The following is a 24,939-nucleotide window of genomic DNA, read 5'->3' as shown; positions in this document are numbered from 1 at the left end:
TGGAGTGCAGCAGCTCACTGTGGACAACATTGTGGGAAGATGTTGAAAGTGAAGGGGCATGGGAGGACGTAGCTCGAATGATGAAGAAAATCATGACATGTAAAGCCAGAGACGATCCATGGGAATAAACCGATTTAAAAATTAAGCAGTTAATTAACTGAAAGCTAAAAGACCCTGCAAGAGTTGAAGAAATGCCGAGTGGTGGTCCCGACTCTTGCAGGATGAAGTTTATAGGGCGCGAGGCTTTAGTGGGTGAACCTCACGTATCTAGGGGAACCGTCAAAGATAGACAGTGCCCTCTAGGTATCTGGTAGAGATTTCCCCTCCCATTGAAGCAAAGAAAAAAAGTTCTAATACATCCTAAGCAATAGTTCTAATACATCATAAACGATGGATACGGCTAGTCTCAAGATAGTATGCTTCACAACAGGCCAAATTTAATTATCTTGTGCTTAGGTATCGCTGATTTTTTGAGAGGATCACGTGAGAACTAGGATGCAACTACGAATAATCCAAGGTGTTTGTTACAGCGTCACTCCGTCATAATACGGTATTCTGGTGGTTATTGGCAATTGTAGATATTAAAGCCGTGTTCACGAAAATGAAACTCTGGAAAAATCTATGTTAGAACATCCACCATTTGTATAAAAAGATGAATAATTTGTTCCAGTTTTAGATTGAAGCTATGTAATTGTATTAAATATTTAAATTATAAATTATCTGCGCATTGGCTCTTTATAATTTGCTATCTATACATTCAGTTTTTAATGCCTCTTCAATATTCTCTGAATTTCATCCTTGGGTTTTATCTCTTTACGTACTTTCAAAATTTACAAATTTCCATAAACCAAAACCATATTGGCCATAGTTTACATTGTCAGGTACAAAAATGACAGAACAAATTTTCCATTACTGCGTACAATCGTTAAAAATGTATGGTGAACGAAAATCACAGGATAAATAAAACTCACTTGTTATTGAGAAACATTTTACGTACAATTTTCAATAATAACATTAAAATTAAACATTAACCTATCATAAACATGTGATTATAATATATTTACGTCTTTATGTAACTAATTATACTTTATTACAAAACTGTATCAATATGCATTAAAACTATGCAATAAAGAGTTAAATGTTTTGTTTGTACACCACTTTGCCATACGTTGAAGTCGTTCTTGAGTACCACAGTTTTGCAGCTGTAACGTAACGGTAAACTTTATCAATGTTTGTAACGTTTAGCTGTTTATGTCTAGATCTACTCACAAGCGCAGGGTACAAGGATCACCCAGTCTATGATCGTTCTAACTAAGCCAGCTGCTTTTCTATTTTACAAAATAACTAGTGACAGGAACTCAAAGTTCCATTGTTGAGGTTATGTGATTTATATTGGTAAACTACGAGAAAAAAAACAGGATTGTAATATAGATTGCAGTCAATACAAAAATAACAAAACGCTACTGAATTATCATAACGAATTACATTTTTCACAACATTACCCTGTTTTACAGTTCATTATTTATTCTTACATCTTGTTATTATTACTCGTTTAATGACAGTAAAAAGCAAACGTGAAAAATATACGTGTAAAACTAATTACAAACTTGAACAAAACCAGTTTGTAGTAACGTACCAAATACAACAGAATATATATTTGGTTTTGAGCACCTTAATACTTAACGTAACAATAAATACCACACTCTGCATATTTACAAAACGTCTGTCCTCTTAGTTTATCACACCGCCAGGTTATCGGTCTGTAACGAAAACGTCAATAATGTATCACTTAACACTATACACACATCATTCAAAAATATCTCTAACACAGTAATCTATGACAAACACCATAGAACGTCTGTAAAGGCAACTACGCACCACGTGATTGTAGCGTAGGTTACGCCTCAGTACAACTCAGAGAGCTGTAAGGTAGAATGAATCGGTAACTTGTAAGATGTCTTGTATGTGGCAGTATTTGGAAATTATGTGTACCAAGTAAACTAGTATACCATTTGTATTTGGTACTTATATATAAATAAGTAACAACACAATTATATAATATATATTCAGGGTAACATTAACAATTACAACCAAATAAGAATAAAATAAGATTAACAAAACAATGCCATAAGATGAAATATTTTACTTGATAGATTAAATTAATTAGAAAAAGTGTATTAAAAAAACGTTCTAACAAATAACAAAATTTTCCAAACTGCATGTGTTTTGCTTATCGACGGTCAGTGCTGCCGCGAAGTACCAGGGCGGTGTCTCTAAGCTGTCAATAGGCTGAGGTACTATCTTCCACTGTACAAAGCAATCAGGAGCAACACTAGGTGCACCGTAGCTGTAGCTGTAGACGTGTGTGAGGCCACGTTAGGAGATGTCACTAAAACATCAAAACATTAGGTAGATAGATTGTAAAGACAGCTTTACTACCCAACCGTTGTAAAAATCGATGTTTCTATCTCCTGTATTAGATAATGATCTAGAAAGAGCAGTAAACTATTTGAAAAATGGAACTACACCGGGTCTTCATGGAGTAAATTCGACAGTGATTAAGATTCATGTTAAGGAAATTAAGAATGTACTCCTGTAAATTATAAATCTAAGCTTTGAGACAGGGGTTTTTCCTAAAAGGCTTAAAAACGCTATGGTAATTCCGATTTTTAAGAAGGGTTCAAGGGATGCTTGCAATAATTACAGACCAATATCTTTACTATCTTCCTTTGCTAAAAATGTTGAAAGGATTATGAAACAGAAATTAGTTGATTTTTTGGAAAAAAATAACATATTTAGTCAGAACCAATTTGGGTTTAGAAGTTGTATAAATACAGAAGCGGCACTAATAGAATTTATGGACAGGTTATCTAAAGGTGTAAACGATGGGAGAAAAGTTAGTGGCCTATTCTTAGACATAACAAAAGCTTTCGACACTGTGAATCATAGAGTTTTGCTAGAAAAGTTACATAATTGTGGGGTTAGTGGATTAGTAAACAACTGGTTTAGAAGTTATTTACAGAGGAGGATGCAATGTGTTAAAGTTAACGGAGTAGTAAGTGGAATGGGGGAAATCAAACACGGTGTGCCGCAGGGGTCGGTTTTAGGGGCTACGTTATTTTTAATATACATTAATGACTTGTGCAATGGTAAATTAAATGCTAGTATCACTTCTTTCGCTGATGATACTGCTTTGTCTTATTCCGAAGAGTCTTGGAACGAAGTAGCTATTAAGATGAACAGGGATTTGCTTTTGATTCAATGGTGGTTTTGTAAAAACAATATGGCATTGAGCCCTGAAAAACTCAATTTATCAATTTCTCTATTAAAAAGAATAATAAACAGGAAAATAAAATTGTTTTCAAATGCATTACTTTTATAATGAGTGGTGGTTTTTGCAACGATGGTTGCTGTGAACTAAAAGAAGCACGGAGCGTGAAATATTTAGGAATTATATTAGATGAAAAGTTAAATTGGAAAGATCACATAACACACCTCAAACAAAAAATAAATAATACAACAAGACTCTTCTATTATATTCGAAGTATGTGTAGTGATAGTTTATTAAGAACATTATATCTTTCATTAGTTCAGAGTAGGTTAGAATACGGAATAGTGTGTTGGGGAGGCACATACGTCTCAAACTTAAAACCTATAATTACAGCACAGAAAACGTTTATGAGAATAATAACTAAAAGTAATCGATTTGAACATTCTTTCCCAATTTTTTGTTCCTAAAAGTTCTTCCTTTAAGATATATTTATGTATAAAAGGTACTCAAAATTTTTTCTTAAGAAGTAGAAACTGTAGGGAAAATTATGAGTATATTAACAGACTGCGTAGTAATAAAAATGTGTTCGTACCGAAGCCAACAAACACGTATTTTACAAAATCATTTAATTTTTTAGCACCTAAATTATTTAACAAATTGCCAAACAACATAAAAAATTTAAGTAATATAAATGTTTTTCTTAAAAAAATAAGACTATGGTTGTTTACATTTAAGAATATTGAAGATTTATTGTTTTATATTTGTAATTAGTTGTTTTAGTTTGCCCTCCTACTTTACTCCACTGTACTTTGCTTTACTTACTGCATATTGCCGTGTATTATAATTATTATAGTTATGATAAGTATTATAGTTATTAAATAATAAATTCTCTCAATAAGTATTTAAGTTGTTTTGTCTAATGATTTTTTAAGTGTTCGTATTATAAATTGTAGTAGTTTGGAAGAGTAGTATTTATTGTATATTTGATTGTGTATTATAGATATAAGTATAATTACTTTATTTTTGTTGATATAATTTAGTTGCCATATGAACGGTGATATTTAGGATTGCAGTAAAGCCTCCAATCTTCTAAGCCTTGGAGGATTAAATATTTCTCACGATATACTTCTGTATGTATGTAAGGTGTTGTTTGAGAAATAAATTGCTTTCTTTCTTTCTTTCATTGATATCAATGTACACTGCAGTAACTATTCACTCTCAATAGCCTGGGGTACTATGTTCCACTGTACAAAGCAATCAGGAGCAACACCAGGTGCACCGTAACTGTATATAAACCTACATCGTACTTATTAAAATATATAACAATAATCAGTTTCTTAGTAGACTGCTATTTCTAAATTTGTATAACTTGAGACAATTTTCTATAGTGTATCTTTTATACAATATTTTGTTTCTATGGTTTACTTCTATAGTTATATACTCGTATTTTTATTTTTATTTATATTTTCGATTGGTAAAGACGATTTTCCAATCTTATAGTAAATTCAATGACATTAGAGAAGATAATAATTAACCTCATATTGCGTTGAGTTACTGAGAAAACATATTAATGTATACTTTTATTAAACTCTTTCTTCTGAACTGTTCTCCTGAAGATAATGCATTTTCCTCCAGATTTTCATATGTAGTTAACAACACATGACTAAACCGCGAGAGTTCCACAACCTAAATACTATTCACCCAAGCATAACCTGACAGTTTATAAGTGCAGACATACGTAATTGTAGTGCTGGAATTTAATTGTTGAATGAGGTTTTTGAGCACTTCATTCTCAGTTGTAAATAATTTGTAATATAGGACCCCGTTTCGGAGAAGAATTTCGAGCACTTCTTAAATATAAGATTTCTATAAGTATTAAAATGTTTGTATTTCTTTATTTTACCAAGTTTAAATACATTAAAAGTAACTATTTACTGATAGGTTACAATACATTGCTTACAAGATGACATGAAGGACCATTAGTTGAAAAAAGTACTAAATAAGGAGCGTAACTGCCTTTAAAGCAAAGAAGCGTTTAAAGACTTTATTAATATTTTCAATTCTTGGCCATTTAAATTGAATTCATAAACAAAACAATAGATATTTATTAATAAAAGTAAAAAAGTACCTTTGCGTAAGAATTTCCACAAGAATAATTAGGGAATTAAACTTTTGAATATTTATACTCTCAAGTAAAAGCAATTTTCAGTGCTAAATCTTAAACAGTTCTAAAAAATACAATTCTTGTAAGTGACACCTTCTAGTCTGTGTACAGAATTTCAACAGTTGAAGAAGTTATGTACAAAATGTCAAAGGTATGTTGGTAATAAATTTGAAGAATGTTAGATTAAAATCTGGTCTACATATTTAAGTACTTAAATAAGTAATTGTAAATGTGGATTAAAACTGTATTGTCCATCCATTATTTTAAATTTTCCCTCTGAATTATTCATTAGGATTCAACCAATACGTCTTTATGATATAATAGTTCTAACATTACGGTGTACATTGTCCCTAAACATCATAAATCTATCGATATATAACCTCAAATGTGAATACTATACTTCGAGTTACTTAGATAAATATAATAATGAAACAATGTATGTTATATATTGAGACTGATAACAGCGACTCCTTATAACTACGGTGTTATATCGGTATACCATACATAACATATGACTGGTCAATGACGAGTCCACAACCACTCCAAAGTTTACCTCTCTCCGGGATGGGTTCCCGGGGTGAGACGCCAAGATGGATCTCGGTGGACTCACGGTAGAGAGTGGCGACGATGGCCGTACACTTGAGAATCAGCTGGCCATTGTTGAAGTGAGAAGGTAGCAACTGAACTGTCAAAGTCAGAGAACTGGACTGCAACAGGTCTGGTCCTGGAATCTTCTGGGTCTCAGGCCTACCAACCTACACCGATCCATTACAAAATTTATGTTTCCCAACTCAATTAAACACATCAGTTGTATGGATATTACAAATATTATAAGGGGATAATCAAAATGCCATACACATCTGGAATATTTCTCTAGGAATTATTTTGCAACCTGGTAAATGTTTAATTATAAGGCTCTTATACTATAGTATGTACATATTGATCTCTCCTGTGAATGAAGATGAGGTAGAGGTGGTCCGCGTGGTACTGGGACTCAAACGAAAACAATCATGTGACGTTAATGGCATGCACTCGCGAATTTGAAAACTTGTTGTTCGCAAAAGAGAATCGTCCTTCCCGCTTGAAAATACTACACGTCACGTTCTCTTTAACAAAAGACGATCCTTGCCCCAAAAGAAACTATTGTTCCATTTCAATCCTTCTAGTCATGAAAAAAAACCTTCTGAAAAAATTTGTCTGTCGGGATTAAAAGTAGTTCCTAAATATTTTGAAATCAATTGTTCTGAAGTACTTTGTTTCATAAAAATAAATCTACAACTGATGTGGTCCAATATCGTATCGATACAGTTGTCGATGTCATTGAAAGAAGAGACCATACGCTAAGTATCTTGAATTATAACATTTGAATATGTACATTACATCATGAAACATTGCTATACCTGTTAACGACATGTAGTGTTCTAGGTCTGCTGCATGAATGGCTAGCTTCTTACCTTAGGAATTGAAGGCAGTGTATGCATATTGAAAATGATCTGTCAGGGAAGGTTCAAATTACCTACGGTGTCCCAAGGGATCTATACTTGGATTGTTCCTATTCCTTGCGTTCGTCAACAAATGTAATTCATCGATCAGGACGGGAAAAGGGTTTAATAGGCTGAAAATAATCTGGATTAAAACCATAACAAAACACAAGTTATGAAACAATCAATTTCTAACACTGAACTCATGTATTTAGCATTTTAAGGGTTAAACATTATGGCTGAAAGTTCCAAATCGTATGCAAGGCAGAAACGTTCACTGATGTGGGTCTAGAGATAGGGACAAACTTCCGCTTATATCACAGAGCCGAAAAATTTTAATTTTTGGAGTTAGAGGTTGGTATCAAGCCTGATCAATACACTCTCTGAATAAATAAAACAATTCAATGACCGCAAATAATTAAAAGTTCGTCTAAGACACCTCTTTGTATCGAGGGTGTACTAATCTGTTGCCGATATTTTAATGAGCTACTGCAATAAAATTCCTAACTAAAATGATCCTCTAGTTCTGATGTAAAGTGTATTGAAAACGGCTGAGACGAGTGAATGGCCGATGAGTGAATAACAGAAGTTGAGTGAGTGAATGGCAGTTCTTTTATTATAGATTTATTGTGATGCCTTTTATTACAAAACTGGCCTTTTTATGCAATTGTATTTCCACCATAAATATAATATAATAATACTGACTTTCTCCTGTTGTAATTTTCAAACCCAAATATTAGCGGAAAGAAAAGATATAGGCGAAGGATGGAAGAAACTAAATGTAAGTTATATAATATAAATTGGCAAAACTGTATAAAGGCTAAGACAAAATGTTGAAATTACTATTTGTTTCTTAATATGTTATTAAGGAGGCATAAAATTAAATTTATATAAAACGAGAATTTACGTGTTAGTTTTATTAATGATTGATTGCAATTAATCTAAAATCTATGAAAGTTTTAAAGGTAACGCCTTTCGTAGCGTACATTTATTGATTAAAAACTGTACGAGGCGTATTTGGCTTTAGATTCAAAACCGATACCATTATTTTCACAGTGCCGGAATAATTTTTGCGATGAGTTAATAAAACTTATGTTTTTGTTAAAACTGAATCTACTTAAAGCTGTAGAATTTACTGTTATATGCAGAAAGTCAATATGAAATTAGATCCATGCTTTTGAAACCTAAATTCGATTTTATGAAACTGTTGAATTGGACTGAATATAAAGTTGAAATTAACATTACGGTACCTTAAGAATGTTAAAAAATTAAAAATATCATAGACAAAATTTGACATTACCATGTTGTACAAAGCATAACAGCCGTTTTGCATAGATTATGGAACAATAAAATAGTTTGTGGTCTTATAAAAAATAAAATACACGAATGAAGACTTAATGTTAATTGTGTGCTTATTTGTTTGTGTACTAAAATGTGACAAAATATCATAATTAATTGAAAACACAATTATTTTTATTTCGTTTCTTATGCAGTATTTTATAAATGATAGGTCATGACTAAATATAAGGTTACACATAAAACTATTAACAAAACATAGCAAAGGTAGTTCATTATATCTGTATAAAAATTACTTGGTAAGGTTATTTGGCTATCGCTGTAAAACACATTCAGTGCCAACGTATCAAGCTGTTTGATACTATCCAGATGTTCCTCACAATTTAAACAGTGTAAGTAGCATTATTTAGCTATAGGATACTACAAATCGTTTGTGTATCTTTATATTGTTACACCATTCTAAATGCTTATTTCACTGTGCATTTTAAGAAAGAAATTAATAAATTTATGTAGGTACAATTTCAAAAACACATATATGTTAAGGTTGAAAGGTAAAGTTTAGTACGTATATATTACACTTTTTTGTGGTGTTTAGTCATCACAGTGGTGTTATTCTGAGACAGATTATAATTAAATTCAGTTTAATTCAAGACTAGATTCTCTGAAAAAAATGCCTTTCAGAAACACAGAATACAGTAATTTCTTATCAGTATTGCTTCTCCCAGTGGAATGTTTCTTACAGGTATACGCTCTTCTAAGGAAAGTAATTTCAGCAAAGTCAAATAGAGGAGTCAAATGAAGAATGAGAATTTACCGGCTGGTTGTTGAGGAGAAAGCTGAGAAAAGCAGGAGGTTTTGAGGGCGGTGAGGTACAGTTGGCGTTGAGGACGTCTCCAGGCTCGTACCTTTCCTTCTCTGTGTGGATCTCAGGTCCGCTATCTGGTAAATCTGAAAAGACGACAGAGGATGAAGAGCATATTAACCGAGTTCCACATCATTCTCTTGGAATAAGCTTACTTCTTAGAGTCTTTAGGTGAGAACAAGGATGCCTCTAAATTATATTACGTGCATGTTGTAAAAGCTAATGAGGTTTGAAGAATTTTATAATAATCTAGTAATATTTATAGCTCCCTTTAAAACGAATTTTATAATGTAATAAAGAGTTAAATCGTATGTTTGTACATTTACACATCATCTGAATCAATATCATTATTTATTTAAATTTAATAAAATTGTTATGTACCTACAGACATGTTAGGAAAATAATTAAAAGAGGCTTTAAATTAACTTTTATTTAATTCTACACAATTATAATGTTGCAAATATAAATGAAAAATACATTTATCGTAAATATAAATTCTGGTATTTAATACTGACCGCTCAGGTTTATTGACAAGGAGGTCAATTAAGTGTAACAGACTACCCTCCTGGGTTAGTATTAGAGTGAATCTGAAAAAAAGTTTTCTTGACATGTGAATTTATTGAAGTTCAGAAGTCAAACATCAATGTTCCTGTAGAGAAAACTGTGTGCTTGAAGATGACACGGTTTGAATCGTGGTTTTCGATTCAAAGTCATTTCATTAACATGGATTATGTTTTCTATTAGATTGCGGGTCGAGATTATGTTTATGTAAAAATAGTATATTTGTAACCTAAATAGGCATTGCTATAGGAAGGAAAAATCGAGAAATTAACGCTCATGTAATCGTAAATAACCATAAAACTCATAAAACCTTAGCGTAGTGTATCATATTTACTATAAGACTTCCAAATAATATTGAAATCGGCCAATTCGCTGATTCACACACATTATGTTGAACATTCTACACTAACTTACAATGTAAACTAAGTCATTTAAATCGTAAATGTTTAAACTAGTCATTGATGCTATCGTAAGGTTACGATGAATTATTTGTAAAAGAGATCCATAGTAATTTGTGTTTAATAAATACTAGGATTTAATTAAATAATTTTGTAGAATACAAATGGTGTGTGAACTCAAAACTTTACCACAAAAATTAATAATTTAAATAGTTTTAGGCCAGTAGAATTGTTTGGTTACTGGGACATGGGTCATATTATAGCACCTATTTCATCGCTAACTTAAAACAAAACCTAAACTTATAACCGAACTAAAGAAAACAGTATGATAAATAGCAGTTATTATTACTTTTTGTAAAACCCATTAACATAACCCATAAACACTTATTAAGTGTTTGGTTTAGAAAACTTTCTCACTATGGTTCTTCCATACAAACTATATACTTTGTAAAAGCTGGTTGTTAAAATAGGTATATAACTTTATAAGCAAAGCCTTAGCTTGTTAGAATACGGAAATATTAGTTATTGGTCATTATGAATTAGATTATTAGCGGTTGCAAAAGGAAGTATCTATGTTTGATATTACTATTTGGTATACTCTTTATCCTTACCGTCATGGAGACAAAACAAGATGCCGGTCCATTAGTTTCTATTTTATACATTTAGTGTAATTAGTTTAATACTTTGATACGATATTACTAATATATAAGGGGCCGTAATACTAGCGGCATGTAATATCGTGCTACAGGAATTCCAGTACAAATTCTGGCGTCAGAGAAGAGCAGTATTGAACGGAAGGGCAAGCTCCTTGTCCCTACACCTGATTACAATTGTCTTTTTATTTGTATGTTTTTAATGGTATGTGAAGTCAATGTAAATTGCCTTTAAAGAGATCGATTCTAACGCATTAAGCTAATTTGTATAATTGTCTCTATGATTCGGGGGGCTGAATTAATTTAATATGTTTGTATCTATGGCTGTCTATCTGTAAGTGTGTCTGCACAGTAGTTTTAATATGAATTGACCTATTGACTTAAATTGTTGCATAAAGTAAAATTTTTATCCGGAAATAGAGGATTAGATGGTGGTATATGTCGCTCTATAGGATTAATCTGAGCTTTAGCGAACACTTGCACGTTCGTCTTATTGGTTAACATGATTGCAACGAATAAATCACATAGAATATCAATTTATAAGCAAACCTATAACAATTATATGAAATTTTGAGATGTGACATATATAATAACACTTATTGTTATAATCGGAACATTGGTTTATTGGTGAACAATGTCACTCCATACGTTTTTCCTAAGTGTTAGCCAACATATTTGTATCGTCCTTTTGGGCAACCATATAGGAACCCAATTGCAGAATAAATAACTTTGTAAACAAACTGAGTACATTCTTACCACATTTTAGCATGAAGCATAGCCTAATGAAATGAGATATACACTCATAACAACTCAGCAAATCTTGTTTCATGAGGCATGGTCTGACTATCTCCTAGCTTGTCTCCAAAATAATTGAACTGAACATTGAAAGTAAATGGAGATTATTGTATGCTACGCATGGACGTACCCACGACCATGAGATGCCTGGAGACGATGGCGGTGGAGAAGGAGGGAGAGTCCGCGCTCACTTCACAACTGATGTTGCCACTCAGCTTGAACTGTACATTCTGCAGCATCACTTGGGTCGCGTTTGACATTGACAGCTGGAACAATAGGGTTACGTCAGAAAACATATCCATTTATTATATCAAACATCGGTTATACTACGTTACTGTAATGATTTGCATAGCATGATTATTTTACTAGATATTGTTATACTGCTTGGTAATTATAAATCCATAAGGAAATTAATGAGCTCAACAAAAACTTGAACAAATTCAGCTACCACATACTGGTAGCTGGTACAAAGCTATCCAAAAATTTAAATTTGTTACGAAGTTATAAATTGAGTTCTCATTTGATTTTGTGTTTCAAATTGCCATATTTTAAAAGCTCAAAGCAGAGAACTATCCTAAAATGCAATTTATACCATTCTTGTGCGATACTTTGTTGTGATAAAATAGTGATAATCAAGTAGTTCGAATATTTACATATATGTTTGCGTTAAAAGGGAAATTTAATAAAAAATATGTACTTGCGTAAGCCTATTGGATGAAGAATAGAGTTCAGAGCGAAATTTACAAAAATTCTACTGACCTCGTTCTGAGTTATGGAGTTTATAGCATGAGAATATCCAACATAGAAATAACCTTTGTAACCCGTCTAGCACGTTCAATACGCTTTGGTAGGCTAGCATATTGTATGGATTTTACATATTTTCTACTGACCCTGTCCATGTACATTCTTGACATTCTTTGAGTAAATGATAAGTTTAGTGGGGCTCTTTAATGATAATAAAATATCTACAATTTGTAATTATAGTTGGGAGAAAACATCTATCTCCACTTACTGGGAAGATCACAATCTCCAACGGTTCGTTTGAATGAACTGAGAAAGAAAAGAATATTGAACCTCGGGAAATTGGGTACTTGCCATTTTTAGAGCACCAGATCTAAAAGCTTCAGTCCTCCAAGAAAGTGAATTAAAACTATATTTTCCAAAACATAAACTGGTTATTTTGTATTCATAGCATGTATAAGTAACAAATACAAGTGATTTTGTACTTTGCGTATATTGGCATTTTGTTTGAAACTGTAACACATTGTTGATTGTTGCAGTTTACTTAGCTAATGCTCATCAGTGATGTTGACAAGGACATGCCTGCTGCAATGGGACACTAATACATGTACCACTTTTACGACATTCTTTTTTCACATGTAAACTAAAATGGCTGTCACGGGAAGGACATTTTTGGTTGTTTAAAATGTTATGATAATAGCATTGAAAATTGTGATAGTTATTTTGGTTTCAGGATCGTCTATTTTTAACAAATAACATGTTGCTGTGTTGTATCATAGCTAACATTAACAAAAAATGTTAATGCATATTAATTAGTCTTAAAATTAATTAGTGTGTCTCAGTAAGTTATAAATTCATAAAGAATGAACAGCCTTTCTTACTTTTGTATTTGAAACTGCATTGCACATCTAAATAGATATAATAGATATTTATTTTAATTTATATTCCTAACATGGAAAATTAATCTAACAACACACAAGCAAACAACAAAGCAGACACTTAGTAAAATAAAATATAAACTAAACATTTTTATGGGTTAGTCTATATTTATAACAAAAAACAGTACAATAATAAAATTTGTTTTAATTATTTTAAATTATTATAAAAATTACTGCATATACATTATTTTCAATCAATCTTTACAGATCACCAACCAGAGATACTTTAGTCCCCACTTTCAATACATGTTTAATTTGGAAGACTTATATTGACAGATATACATTTCTATGCAGGAAGAAATATTTAATACTTAGTCATGTGTTTTAAATTGCATACTTTACTTACGATATAAAATGGTTCTCATTAGACATAATATTCATACTAAACCAAAACTACTGAAGTCACTAGTAACAAGCTTGGTATATAAATAGTTAGTAAACTTATGTAATTAATACGTCTGCTCTTTTTCCGATTGTAAATCCATATATTTTTAATAATAAGTTTTTAGAATAAAATTTTAGCTTTATTAGACAATTTATTATATTATTGGACCGAAACAAAATTAATACCAAAAGTATCTCCCTCACAATAAACCATAAATATAAAAATCCTTTTAGTGAAAGCAGATATAATTTTTGTTAATTAGAAATGAATGATACTTACATCGACATGAATACCGTCAAACGGAAATATCTTGTTAGGCGGAGTATCGGTGGGAGAGTACCGGTAGAACTCGTGGTTACCTCGGTACCACTTGACAGAGTACAGGGGAGCCTCCTCCAGGTCGTACAGGCACAGTAGGGCCGCATGTTGTCCCTTCTGCACGGCAGGTGGCATCACCAGTAGACTTACGTTTCTCAGGCACCGGGCCACTGCAACAGTAGGAGAACAATTTAGCTTCTCTAGACCAATCTGACTGCAAGACAAATTGGATTGACGAATCTTTGTGCAACTAGCAAAAACCAGAAAAATATATGTTCTTTGGAAAACGTTAATTTGCCAATATTTCTCCAGTCCTATCTAATTAGTAGAGTCTAATACGTTCAAAAAGAACATTATGAAAAGTCATAAGATTCTAAATTTTCAGCTGAAAAATACTGAAGTACTTCAGAACGATGTGCTAAAACCTTTGTTGGTTCTTCTGTACATAAATGAAATTCCAAATTATCTAGTTGATAATCAGATTCTCTACAGTACCTCCCTTTGCTATGGACATATGTCTAATGTTTAATTAGGTTAACCAATATACTGTCTGTCAGATAGGTTCCCTATTTTATAAATATATCGAGAACGTAGATGAATGCCTAGATTAGAGAACTTAAAATAAATCTTCACTATTTTATCTCGACAACGATTGGATTGATCTTAAACTTAACTTCTTGAAGTGTATATTGCCTTCAATGTGAAACGCGTGTCTTTAAAAAATATGTGAGTGTATGTGCATATATAAAAATAAAAAGTGCTTAATGGAACTTTGTTCATAAGTAAGTACCATGTATAAATTTAAATTATTGGTTGACACATAAATGCGTAATTTATAGTATATAGGCATAAAACGTAAAACCGGTGTGATACTAAGATAGTAAATTTCATTGCAATATTTGTAATATATCATCTTAGCAGTAAAAACGTGACTAATAAAGAGTAGAAATGTAGTATTAATTAGAGCAAAATTATGGCTTGATTACGAATCAAATTAATCATTAGCAGTTCATTCGTTAATTTAGTGTAATCAACGAGTAAACTCTCTTCTTGCAGCTTCTCGAGTTTTTGTAGCTATGGGTCGAAAGAAGGTTAACAATAGAGGCAATAAAGAGGTCAAACTGGTCAAGACGCTTCCTTGTGATGGGCATCAATCGAGTGACCACGGAGGTGGCACCCCATGCATTTTACATCATAGGCGGCAGGGCGTCCTTGCCACTTCCTCATATCGCAGGTTCCGTGCCTTCACACTGTTCATGGCTTTGCACTTAGCATCCTTATATGTACTTTTAGTATTACTAAGTTCCGTTATACGATTTCTTATAAGACACTCACTATAATATATTTAAAAAGAAATATCCTGATTTAAATAACCGACCGATTTATAAACGACAAAAAAACATAAAATATAGAGACATAAAATCTTGTGCATAGGTTTCAATTTTGGCCTAGATTATACAAAAAAAGCGTTTTCTCTCTGACCTTGTCGCTCCGCCCCACAGGCCTTTAAATGTTCGAACATTCCTAAAGAAAAGCATTGCAGTGAACACATGCTATTAATTAAAAGTACCTATTAACATACAATGAGATGTTCTACGAAAACGGTATAATGTGACAACACAAATACATGTTGAAATTATTTAACTAACATTTTAAAACTATTTACGTTTATAGTCTTTACATGATGAGTCACCTTAAAAATAGTAACCAGCAAATAGCAATAATCTCAATATCATGTGTAATAAATGTAGATAACTAAGCATATCCAAGGTTATACGGTTACTAATTTTGTAAGGTTGTAAATTTTACTAAAAATATACCCTTACCTGTATATTTTAGCAAATTTTTGCTATACATCTTAATCAGTACCGTACTGCAGATATCAAAGGAAGAGTTACTACGTAATTTTTCCTACGGATTTAAATATTTTTAAACAATCCGCTTTAGTCATTTTATGATCGAATTAGGCCTCTCAGATCTACGTATGTATTTACTTTGCTCATTATAGCATCAACGCAAAGTCAAGAATGGGAGCGGAAATAAATAAAACCTAAAGTTATAAATCCCGGAAGTAGATACTTTTTGACAGATGTATGCTTTTCAAATCTACGTATTTATATATTTTCTTGATCGGGCTAAAAAAGCAAACTCAGACGTCGGAAATGTACATTATTCCCACTATAAGTGCTAATAAACACTGAAAGTCTAAAGTAATAGGAATTCACTCTTTCGATTCACATCTAACGCTCTTAATCATAATCAATGGAATAATATTTTCTTTTAAATATGCCTAATTTTGTTTTAAATGGATATATAGCTTTATAACTTACTACGTCGTAATCGTCTTTGGCTTTAAGAATCATCAACACTGGCCTAAAAGAGTTCATTTGTAACTTACATTGTCGGAGCAATCAAATATAATGAAATATTTCAGATTTAATATTTATATGTCAAAACTTTTTCGGTCTCCGACTTGTGGCCATAAAATTTAATGAAATCATACATAATGATCAGGAATTGGGAAGATCTTTCAGTAATTAACACTTATCCCAGGAGAGTTGAGTGTCCAGTAGAAAATAATATGCACACGGTGTCCAAGGAATCACGTTTGAAGCACCCGTAACTGTTAGTCGTGTTATACATGTAGCATGTTGGATGCATGGATGTGTGACCTTGTGTTGCGAAATAATATGCACATGGTGTCCAAGGAATCACGTTTGAAGCACCCGTAACTGTTAGTCGTGTTATACATGTAGCATGTTGGATGCATGGATGTGTGACCTTGTGTTGCGAAATAATATGCACATGGTGTCCAAGGAATCACGTTTGAAGCACCCGTAACTGTTAGTCGTGTTATAAATGTAGCATGTTGGATGCATGGATGTGTGACCTTGTGTTGCGAAATAATATGCACATGGTGTCCAAGGAATCACGTTTGAAGCACCCGTAACTGTTAGTCGTGTTATACATGTAGCATGTTGGATGCATGGATGTGTGACCTTGTGTTGCGAAATAATATGCACATGGTGTCCAAGGAATAACGTTTGAAGCACCCGTAACTGTTAGTCGTGTTATAAATGTAGCATGTTGGATGCATGGATGTGTGACCTTGTGTTGCGAAATAATATGCACATGGTGTCCAAGGAATCACGTTTGAAGCACCCGTAACTGTTAGTCGTGTTATACATGTAGCATGTTGGATGCATGGATGTGTGACCTTGTGTTGCGAAATAATATGCACATGGTGTCCAAGGAATAACGTTTGAAGCACCCGTAACTGTTAGTCGTGTTATAAATGTAGCATGTTGGATGCATGGATGTGTGACCTTGTGTTGCGAAATAATATGCACATGGTGTCCAAGGAATCACGTTTGAAGCACCCGTAACTGTTAGTCGTGTTATACATGTAGCATGTTGGATGCATGGATGTGTGACCTTGTGTTGCGAAATAATATGCACATGGTGTCCAAGGAATCACGTTTGAAGCACCCGTAACTGTTAGTCGTGTTATACATGTAGCATGTTGGATGCATGGATGTGTGACCTTGTGTTGCGAAATAATATGCACATGGTGTCCAAGGAATCACGTTTGAAGCACCCGTAACTGTTAGTCGTGTTATACATGTAGCATGTTGGATGCATGGATGTGTGACCTTGTGTTGCGAAATAATATGCACATGGTGTCCAAGGAATCACGTTTGAAGCACCCGTAACTGTTAGTCGTGTTATACATGTAGCATGTTGGATGCATGGATGTGTGACCTTGTGTTGCGAAATAATATGCACATAGTGTCCAAGGAATCACGTTTGAAGCACCCGTAACTGTTAGTCGTGTTATAAATGTAGCATGTTGTATGCATGGATGTGTGACCTTGTGTTGCGAAATATCTGCGGAACAAATAAGTAGAAATTCTGTATAAATCTAAAGTTACAACTGTAATACCATTAACGTTTTAAAATTTCAAGACTCTATTTAACTGGAATATGAATGCACAGTAGAGTGTTACATTTATGTTTTTTAAAGATTTTTTAAGACTTAAATTTCTTTTTTTATACCCAATAATTCCATAGTTATTGTTGTGTAAAGAGAATACAGTGATTAAAAACTTTTTTAAAGTGAAGTGATTAAGGATGTGCTCGTTTTATATAAATACTAGATTGTTTATAAAATAAAACACCTTTATTTAAAAAGCTCTTGTAATACAAGTTGGTTTACTACTCAGTCAATAACAATAAAATCATTTTTAGGCTAGTTAACTTATAATATTTGTGTAAGGATCTATTTAATAAATCAAATAAGCCTGTAATATTCATAAAGCTAATAATTAGACGCTATTAGACACTTTCTATTCTATTTTTGGCTGAGTAAAATATATTTAAAAGAACTTTAACTTTAAAAGAACGAATTATACTATCTCCTTCTTTACAATCAGAGGTAAAGCTTATATGCATTAAATGCGGACTATTTGTGTATACCTACAGTAGTTCTTTGGATTTGTATGCCATAATCGCTTCCGTATTTGTAAAACATTTCAAGAACATTCCAACGAAGAATATTTCTTACTCCTCGAGTTTTCAATGCCTTAAGACATTTCAATGGGTTTCAATAAACGCTAACGTTAAGCAGGCGGAAATGCAAATATAATATATGAATTGAACTCAAGCTGAAAAGAGAGTGGATTTTCAGCAAACAAAATGGAAGCTCTAGCAGTCCGATCTGCCAAACCCCTCTCCTTATTCAGATGCGTTTCTTAACGGCAAATTGAACAGGCTCTACAAGCGTACTGGAGCGGGTCGGCTATCAGAGTAATCATTCTACACAATTTGTCCGATACGGCTCACATGCGATTCGTTTACAATGATTGACGTCATTTCAAGTGATTATGTCGACAAACCGTTCTTATTTCTGAAGTAACCCAATCTCAATATTCTTAACTATGACTATGCCTTTAGTACGAAGTACATGTAAATATTAATATTATAATACAGTTATATCACTTAATACTTATTATCTAAGATATTTTTACCAATCGACGTGTACAACCATATATCTAACCAAAGAAGCAAAATGTCTTTATATCGATGCTCGTAATATTATTACCTGAATCGCTCACAACAGACTGTGTTGAGTTTTCCTTGAACAATAAAATACGCGTCACACTATAGTCACGTTAACATTGGGTTAGGGCTTGAAAAGTTAAGTAAATGAGACCTTTGAACATGATCGTTTTCTGGAATGTAGTTTAATATAACAAAAATAAAAGTATTATTGTGGTGATTTTAAAAGTATTTCACTATTTAAACAGATTTATGCTTGTTATTACTTCTTGAAATGGACTTACACGAGTAAAATTCTATTAATTCTTATATATCGATCTAGTACATTTAGACAATAGACTTGCCATTTTGTGCATGTACAAGAATTGATTAAGTAAATGAAAATATTGTGACAATGTCTCTATTTGGTACCGTATTTCAAGCGTCATTGAAAAGAAGCAATGTAGAAAAAACAAAAGTATAAATATTCCATAGCCATGGATCATATTCAAAAGCAGATTAAGTGCTTTGAACCAAAATTAAAGAAACGAAGATTTGTCTAAATAATGAAAACACAATAACAAGCATAGATGAAAACTAGATAGACATTTTTGGAATTAAACTGTGAATATGAAAATGTCAGTATTACTAACTTTGAAAAACACGAAGAAAGCTAAGCGGTAATTTATCTATACAGCATGTCAACCAATTACACTCATAGCTGCACATAGTGAACTCCTTCTGCTAACACCTGCTTAAATGTTATATAAATTAAACCTTACAATTGCAATAGTTTTCGTGTAGTCGAGGTTATAAGGACTACTTTCGAAGATCTGTCTGAACTAGATTTGCTCCAAAAACAACCGCATAAGAAAATCTAAAATGCTAGTAAATATTGTAATGATTTCTGAGTAAGATAATAAAAAAATGACAAGATTATTGGAACTAGGAGCTAAAGATAAATTTTTAACATTAAATTGTGAAAAATAGGCGTTCTATAAAGGATTATTATTGTGAACGAGCGCTTTCTGCATTGATATAGTCCAAAGGACAATAATGATCGTCGGTCGGTGACTACTGTCCTGGATGCTTATCAATCTTCCTGTTTACGTTTTATTAATCATACATTTAAAGATTGCCATTTAACTTTCTGGCGGAGTTCGAAAGTTTTCATATTCATCATTAGATGGTGTCATCCCAAGAACTGTTCAATTTCTTTGAAAAAATTATATAAGTTTTATATATTTTTTTCTTATATTACCCATCTCTTAATGATTTATATATATCAAAATCATTTAGAGATAGATAATATAATCCAATTTACGCCCACCGTCAAACTGCCTTTCGGTATTAAAAAGAGCTTAATTCCACAGATGAATTCTCCACAATGTTCATTTGTGTGGCACGTGCTCTTGGAAATTGTAAATATTATCGAATTGTTATAGCCTATCTGTAATAATATCTACTAATATGTCATAAAATTATTAACTAGTCAGTCACTTTTGATAATTTTAGTTTGCAATTTTCTTACTAGATTAGGATGACATTAATAGATTAGATATCTTACTGTTCTATCACTACCAAATAGACTTAGACAGAAGATTACGAAACAAACTCTGTAAATGAATATATATATATATATATATATATATATATATATATATATATATATATATATATATATATATATATATAGTGTTTTATTCAATAATTCGTAATTTCTTTTATTAATGCCTTTAATTAATGTTTCCGCATTTAGAAAGTATTTATGGCATTATAATTTTGTTTTATATTAGTTACACTAGAATAAAGATAAATACCAAAGATTATCCCTTTTTCTATTTTATTCGTTTCCTTTCCAGTGATATGTGGAAAAATTAAAACGCTCGAGCTTGAATGCGCAGAATCTAAAACCTCTAAGACAACAACAAAATGCAAATTGTTGTCAGATGTTGAAACATAATAAATCTACTGTAGACACGTTTAATCTTTTCTCACACGCTCTCTATTCAAGTAATTATCCATTAAGTTTTATTCAATTATTGATATGAACAATAGTAAAATAACGTGCCAAAACAATTTCATTTGAAATTACAATAGTTTCAAGTGAATTATTAGATCCGATCATGTTTACATTTAATTACATTATGGTTCGATCGTAAGTATAAAAATTTGATCAATTCCTTTGAACAGTAAAGGAAACCCATAAAGTTCTTTAACGGAGTTGAGAATAATTTATGGTAAGGCAAAACTGTAATTTATATTCGGAACGAGATTGGATGTCGCTCTAGTTCCTCCGCTAGTTGTTACCATAAGAAAGCCAGCTGTATTGGAAAGTCGGAGTTGAGGCGCTATGCAATCATTCCACTCAATTGTGTTTTCCCAGCTGTATCCCCGCCATCGAACCTCTTTCGCACAACACATTACAATACACATATTTCATCGCTTTCCAGTTTTAATGCATTTGTTGCTTCCCCCAATAATGCTCCGTTCAACTTTCGAAGGGTCCTTTTGTGGTAACTTTTCAGAGGATCTTTGACAAAGTAAATATATAATATCATATATATGACGTATTTTGGGTTGTTTTCTATTGAAAGTGCTAATTAATGAAACTCAACGTTGAGAATCATGTTGTAAATATAATCGCACCTGACCAAACTGGTAAGTGGATCAATTAAGCGAGTTTCCGATATAGTCAGATAAAGGCTAAAGAGGAAATTTTCCTTTCCTGATGAAAGTTTCCTTTTTTGATGCTACTATAATCATTATTTAGATCCCCATCAGGTAATTATAATTACGTAAGAAGTTTAGAACAATATGACTCTAGAAAAACTCTCCTAATGAGTGTCCCTTTCTATTTCGACGAGAACTATGAGTTGACAACAAATTGTTTTTATTTGGAATGATTTCCTTGCTATAGCACAAAAAACTAGATTGTGGGCCTGAACAATGCAAATCGGCTCTAGGACTGAAACTTCGAGGGTGCCTTGTTATTAAAAGTGACCTTAACCCTTGTAGGCGATTGTAACGCCCCTTTCGTTGCTCTCTGTCATACTCATTTTAACTACACAATTAATGCTTCTCATATTTAAGCTTGCATATTGAAATAATATTTTCATGTTTTGTTATTTCATAAATATAGTAACAGTTATACAAGGCGCCAAACTACCAATTTCCACTGTTTCTTTATAACAATAAAGTTAGTAAATAAATTAGGGCCACCAATATTTTAATATACTGTGCATTTATTTGAAGAGAAATTTTTCTAAAGAAAAACGTTCAAATCATGCTACGATTGATACATTTTAAACTATTTATTGACTTTGACGCCGGTTATAAACAACGAAGTATTCTATACAGCCTGTTGTGATTATTAAGCTTAAAACAAAAATTCAACTATTACATTGATTAGGAATGAAACATTGATCTACTTCAATCACTTTACTATCAATATTTCACGAGGATTTGATTAATATGTACTTTAAAATATAATATAAACATTACTGAAAGTAGATAAAAATAACTATTGTCTATTAATATAAAAAGAAAAATTACAAGTGAAAATTTAAAATATGTACTACAATATTTGTAATTGTAAGCTAATCTATGTTTTATATAATAAACATTTCAATCATCCCTAGTAGCAATGTTTGGTATTTCACAACTTCAGCACTTTAGGTTGCAGAGTTCAGAATTTCTTGCCACAGCATGTGACTAGGTATATTAGTAAAACAATACGTATATTCATCAATTAGGTACGACATTATTGCCTAAAACAAGGTTACATCTTATTAGATGAGCATAAATTATCCATTAAAGGTTAACTATTTATCGTGTTATAAATAAACCCCATTTAAGCAATCACAGCTAAACTCTGTCTTAAGCACGAATCACTGAACGTTGTCTAAAAAGGCAAGAGAAATAGCTTAAAGTAACAGAGTAGAAAGAAGACATACATACATACATTGATACATTAAAACTCAATAATAAGAGGATTCTACAAAACACCGGGTATTTACTACAGGTTTCCTCCTGCTACAATAATACAATAATGGGCACATATTAATTGAAATAGGATTGAGTTTATTACGGGGTTGCATTTTTTAAAGAGGTTTGTTATGTTACGCTGTACAAGTACATTGGCTAGGCCAGGTGGTCAGTAAAGTTGTGAATAGGATACGTTTTTACACTACTTAACGAGTTACGTCTATAAGTGTAACGCAATGAGGTGCAGACCCAGGCGGTGATAACGAGTGTTACGTAATAAGGAACACGTGATACTAGAATATTGAGGTAGCCATGGAGGGTGAATTTCCAGGTGATTACTTGATGAAAGTCATGTTTATAAATTATAAACACTGATCAGGAAAATATTTTGACAAGACCGATAATTACAGATAAATGAGGTTAAAGGAATGTTTACCAAAGCCTATTACTATTTTTTTAAATTTAATATTACTTCTCCGTTACATAAAGGTTTTTCTAATGTTTTCGGCAGTTAATATGCTTAATAATAATTACAGTGAATTAACTATATTTTAGCAGAATATCTGATTTCGGGAGACAATTACATTTTACTTGAATTAGAGAAGCGGTTTATTATTTACATGATTAGAACCCGGATATATTTAAGATTATCAAAAACGCTTTTGTGTTATAATTCTCAAAATATTAAAAGTCTAGCTGTCGTAGATGTTATTATTCCAATATGTAATTACATTCAACAAAGTATATTACCTGAACATTTCCAAAATATGCTTATTTTACCTTATAACAAAATGTATATTATTTCTTTGTCAAAACACAACTAAAAATTGTAAAATTTAATCGCTTACCTGATTTTGCAATGGTTTTGCGTTACAAGGAACAGTTTTATTAGGTTAAGTAATAATAATTTATTTGTTAAAACTTCAAAAGTATTGTCTTAAAATAACTTATTAATTAGTAAAAACACTTTGTGAGTGACATCTAAAAACGTTTTGGGGAGTTCCTGTTGAAAACTAAAAACACGCAATCTACGAGTATCTTTGATGGAGGGTGCAGCGGGATTGTAAACAGAGGGCAGAGAGAGAGAGAGACGGTGGGCCAGGTGGACCCAGCCGCTTCCCTCTGTTTGTAAGTATAAATAACAACCAGTGTTTATACAATAGCAGACTCCAGTCCTCTCCTGGCTGGACTCAAACCAGAATAAATACTACTCGAGTGTTGCATAACGATTCTGCTATCATTGGGTCCCCCAAAGTGTTTCATTGAAAGCTAAAAGGTCAATGCTAAACAGATTGCATTGGGGTTTCTTAAATTTGGTTACTACATACTGCAGTACGTTTGAGAGTGTCTAAAAATAACTACTTTGCATACATTTATAGGTATCTTAAGAGGATGGTTTTTTAATTTTTCAATATTTAACCAAAAACTTGTATACATTAGAAAAGAGCAAAAAATAAATTTAAAAGCTATCAATGAAAACCAAATCAATTAAAATCTCAAACTCTATTTTGAGAACTGCATAGATACATGTTGATAAACTTTGAGTAAGAAAATGATCGTTACAAGGTTTTGTTAAAATCATTAGGATCAACAAATATTAAATTAGCTACTAAATATTGAATGCTAAATTCGTACCACACAAACGCATGATTACTGTCAGTAAAGTTAGGGCTGGTTCATGCTCGTTTTGCCTAATACATTTTCACCTAACCTCCATTATGTGACACTATTGTACAATATTCAACGAAAGTTCCTCAAAGTAAAGTTATCATGTTTTAAACTAGATCTTTGTTTACAATATTTATTTGAAACGCAGAACTCAAATTACTCGATGAAAACATTTTAAACAAAAAACCCCACTCCTCAATTTGACGACTTCTTGACACAGGTTTAGTGAGTAAATTTACTGAAGGAGAAAACCACACTATTCGGAGTTGATGTAGACATTGTGTTGATGTGGAGCCATTTCAACCCGAGCGGACATAACAGGAACAAATAGGATGTGAAATAGAGAGATGAAGTGAGGGAGGGGGCGCCACGCTCGATTGCGCC

The 24,939-nt window shown here is 32.3% G+C and overlaps 1 protein-coding gene across 1 annotated transcript in view; it reads right to left on the bottom strand.

Annotated features, from left to right (window-relative positions):
• Positions 1-974: 974 nt before the first annotated feature.
• Positions 975-24,939, bottom strand: part of LOC124361743 — a 377,563-nt gene continuing 353,598 nt past the window's right edge. Inside the window, exons 2-6 of the mRNA XM_046815700.1 lie at positions 13,825-14,033; positions 11,612-11,747; positions 9,027-9,160; positions 5,989-6,190; positions 975-2,389 (exon numbers count right to left, since the gene is read on the bottom strand). Of these exons, the coding sequence (XP_046671656.1) occupies positions 2,298-2,389; positions 5,989-6,190; positions 9,027-9,160; positions 11,612-11,747; positions 13,825-14,033 (773 nt within the window). The 3' untranslated portion in view covers positions 975-2,297. The remainder of the gene's footprint in view (positions 2,390-5,988; positions 6,191-9,026; positions 9,161-11,611; positions 11,748-13,824; positions 14,034-24,939) is intronic.

This window comes from Homalodisca vitripennis, chromosome 5, assembly GCF_021130785.1.
Source record: "Homalodisca vitripennis isolate AUS2020 chromosome 5, UT_GWSS_2.1, whole genome shotgun sequence".
Classification (NCBI taxonomy): domain Eukaryota; kingdom Metazoa; phylum Arthropoda; class Insecta; order Hemiptera; family Cicadellidae; genus Homalodisca; species Homalodisca vitripennis.
Note: the sequence above shows the minus strand (reverse complement) of the source record. Positions and strands in the feature narration are given on the sequence as shown.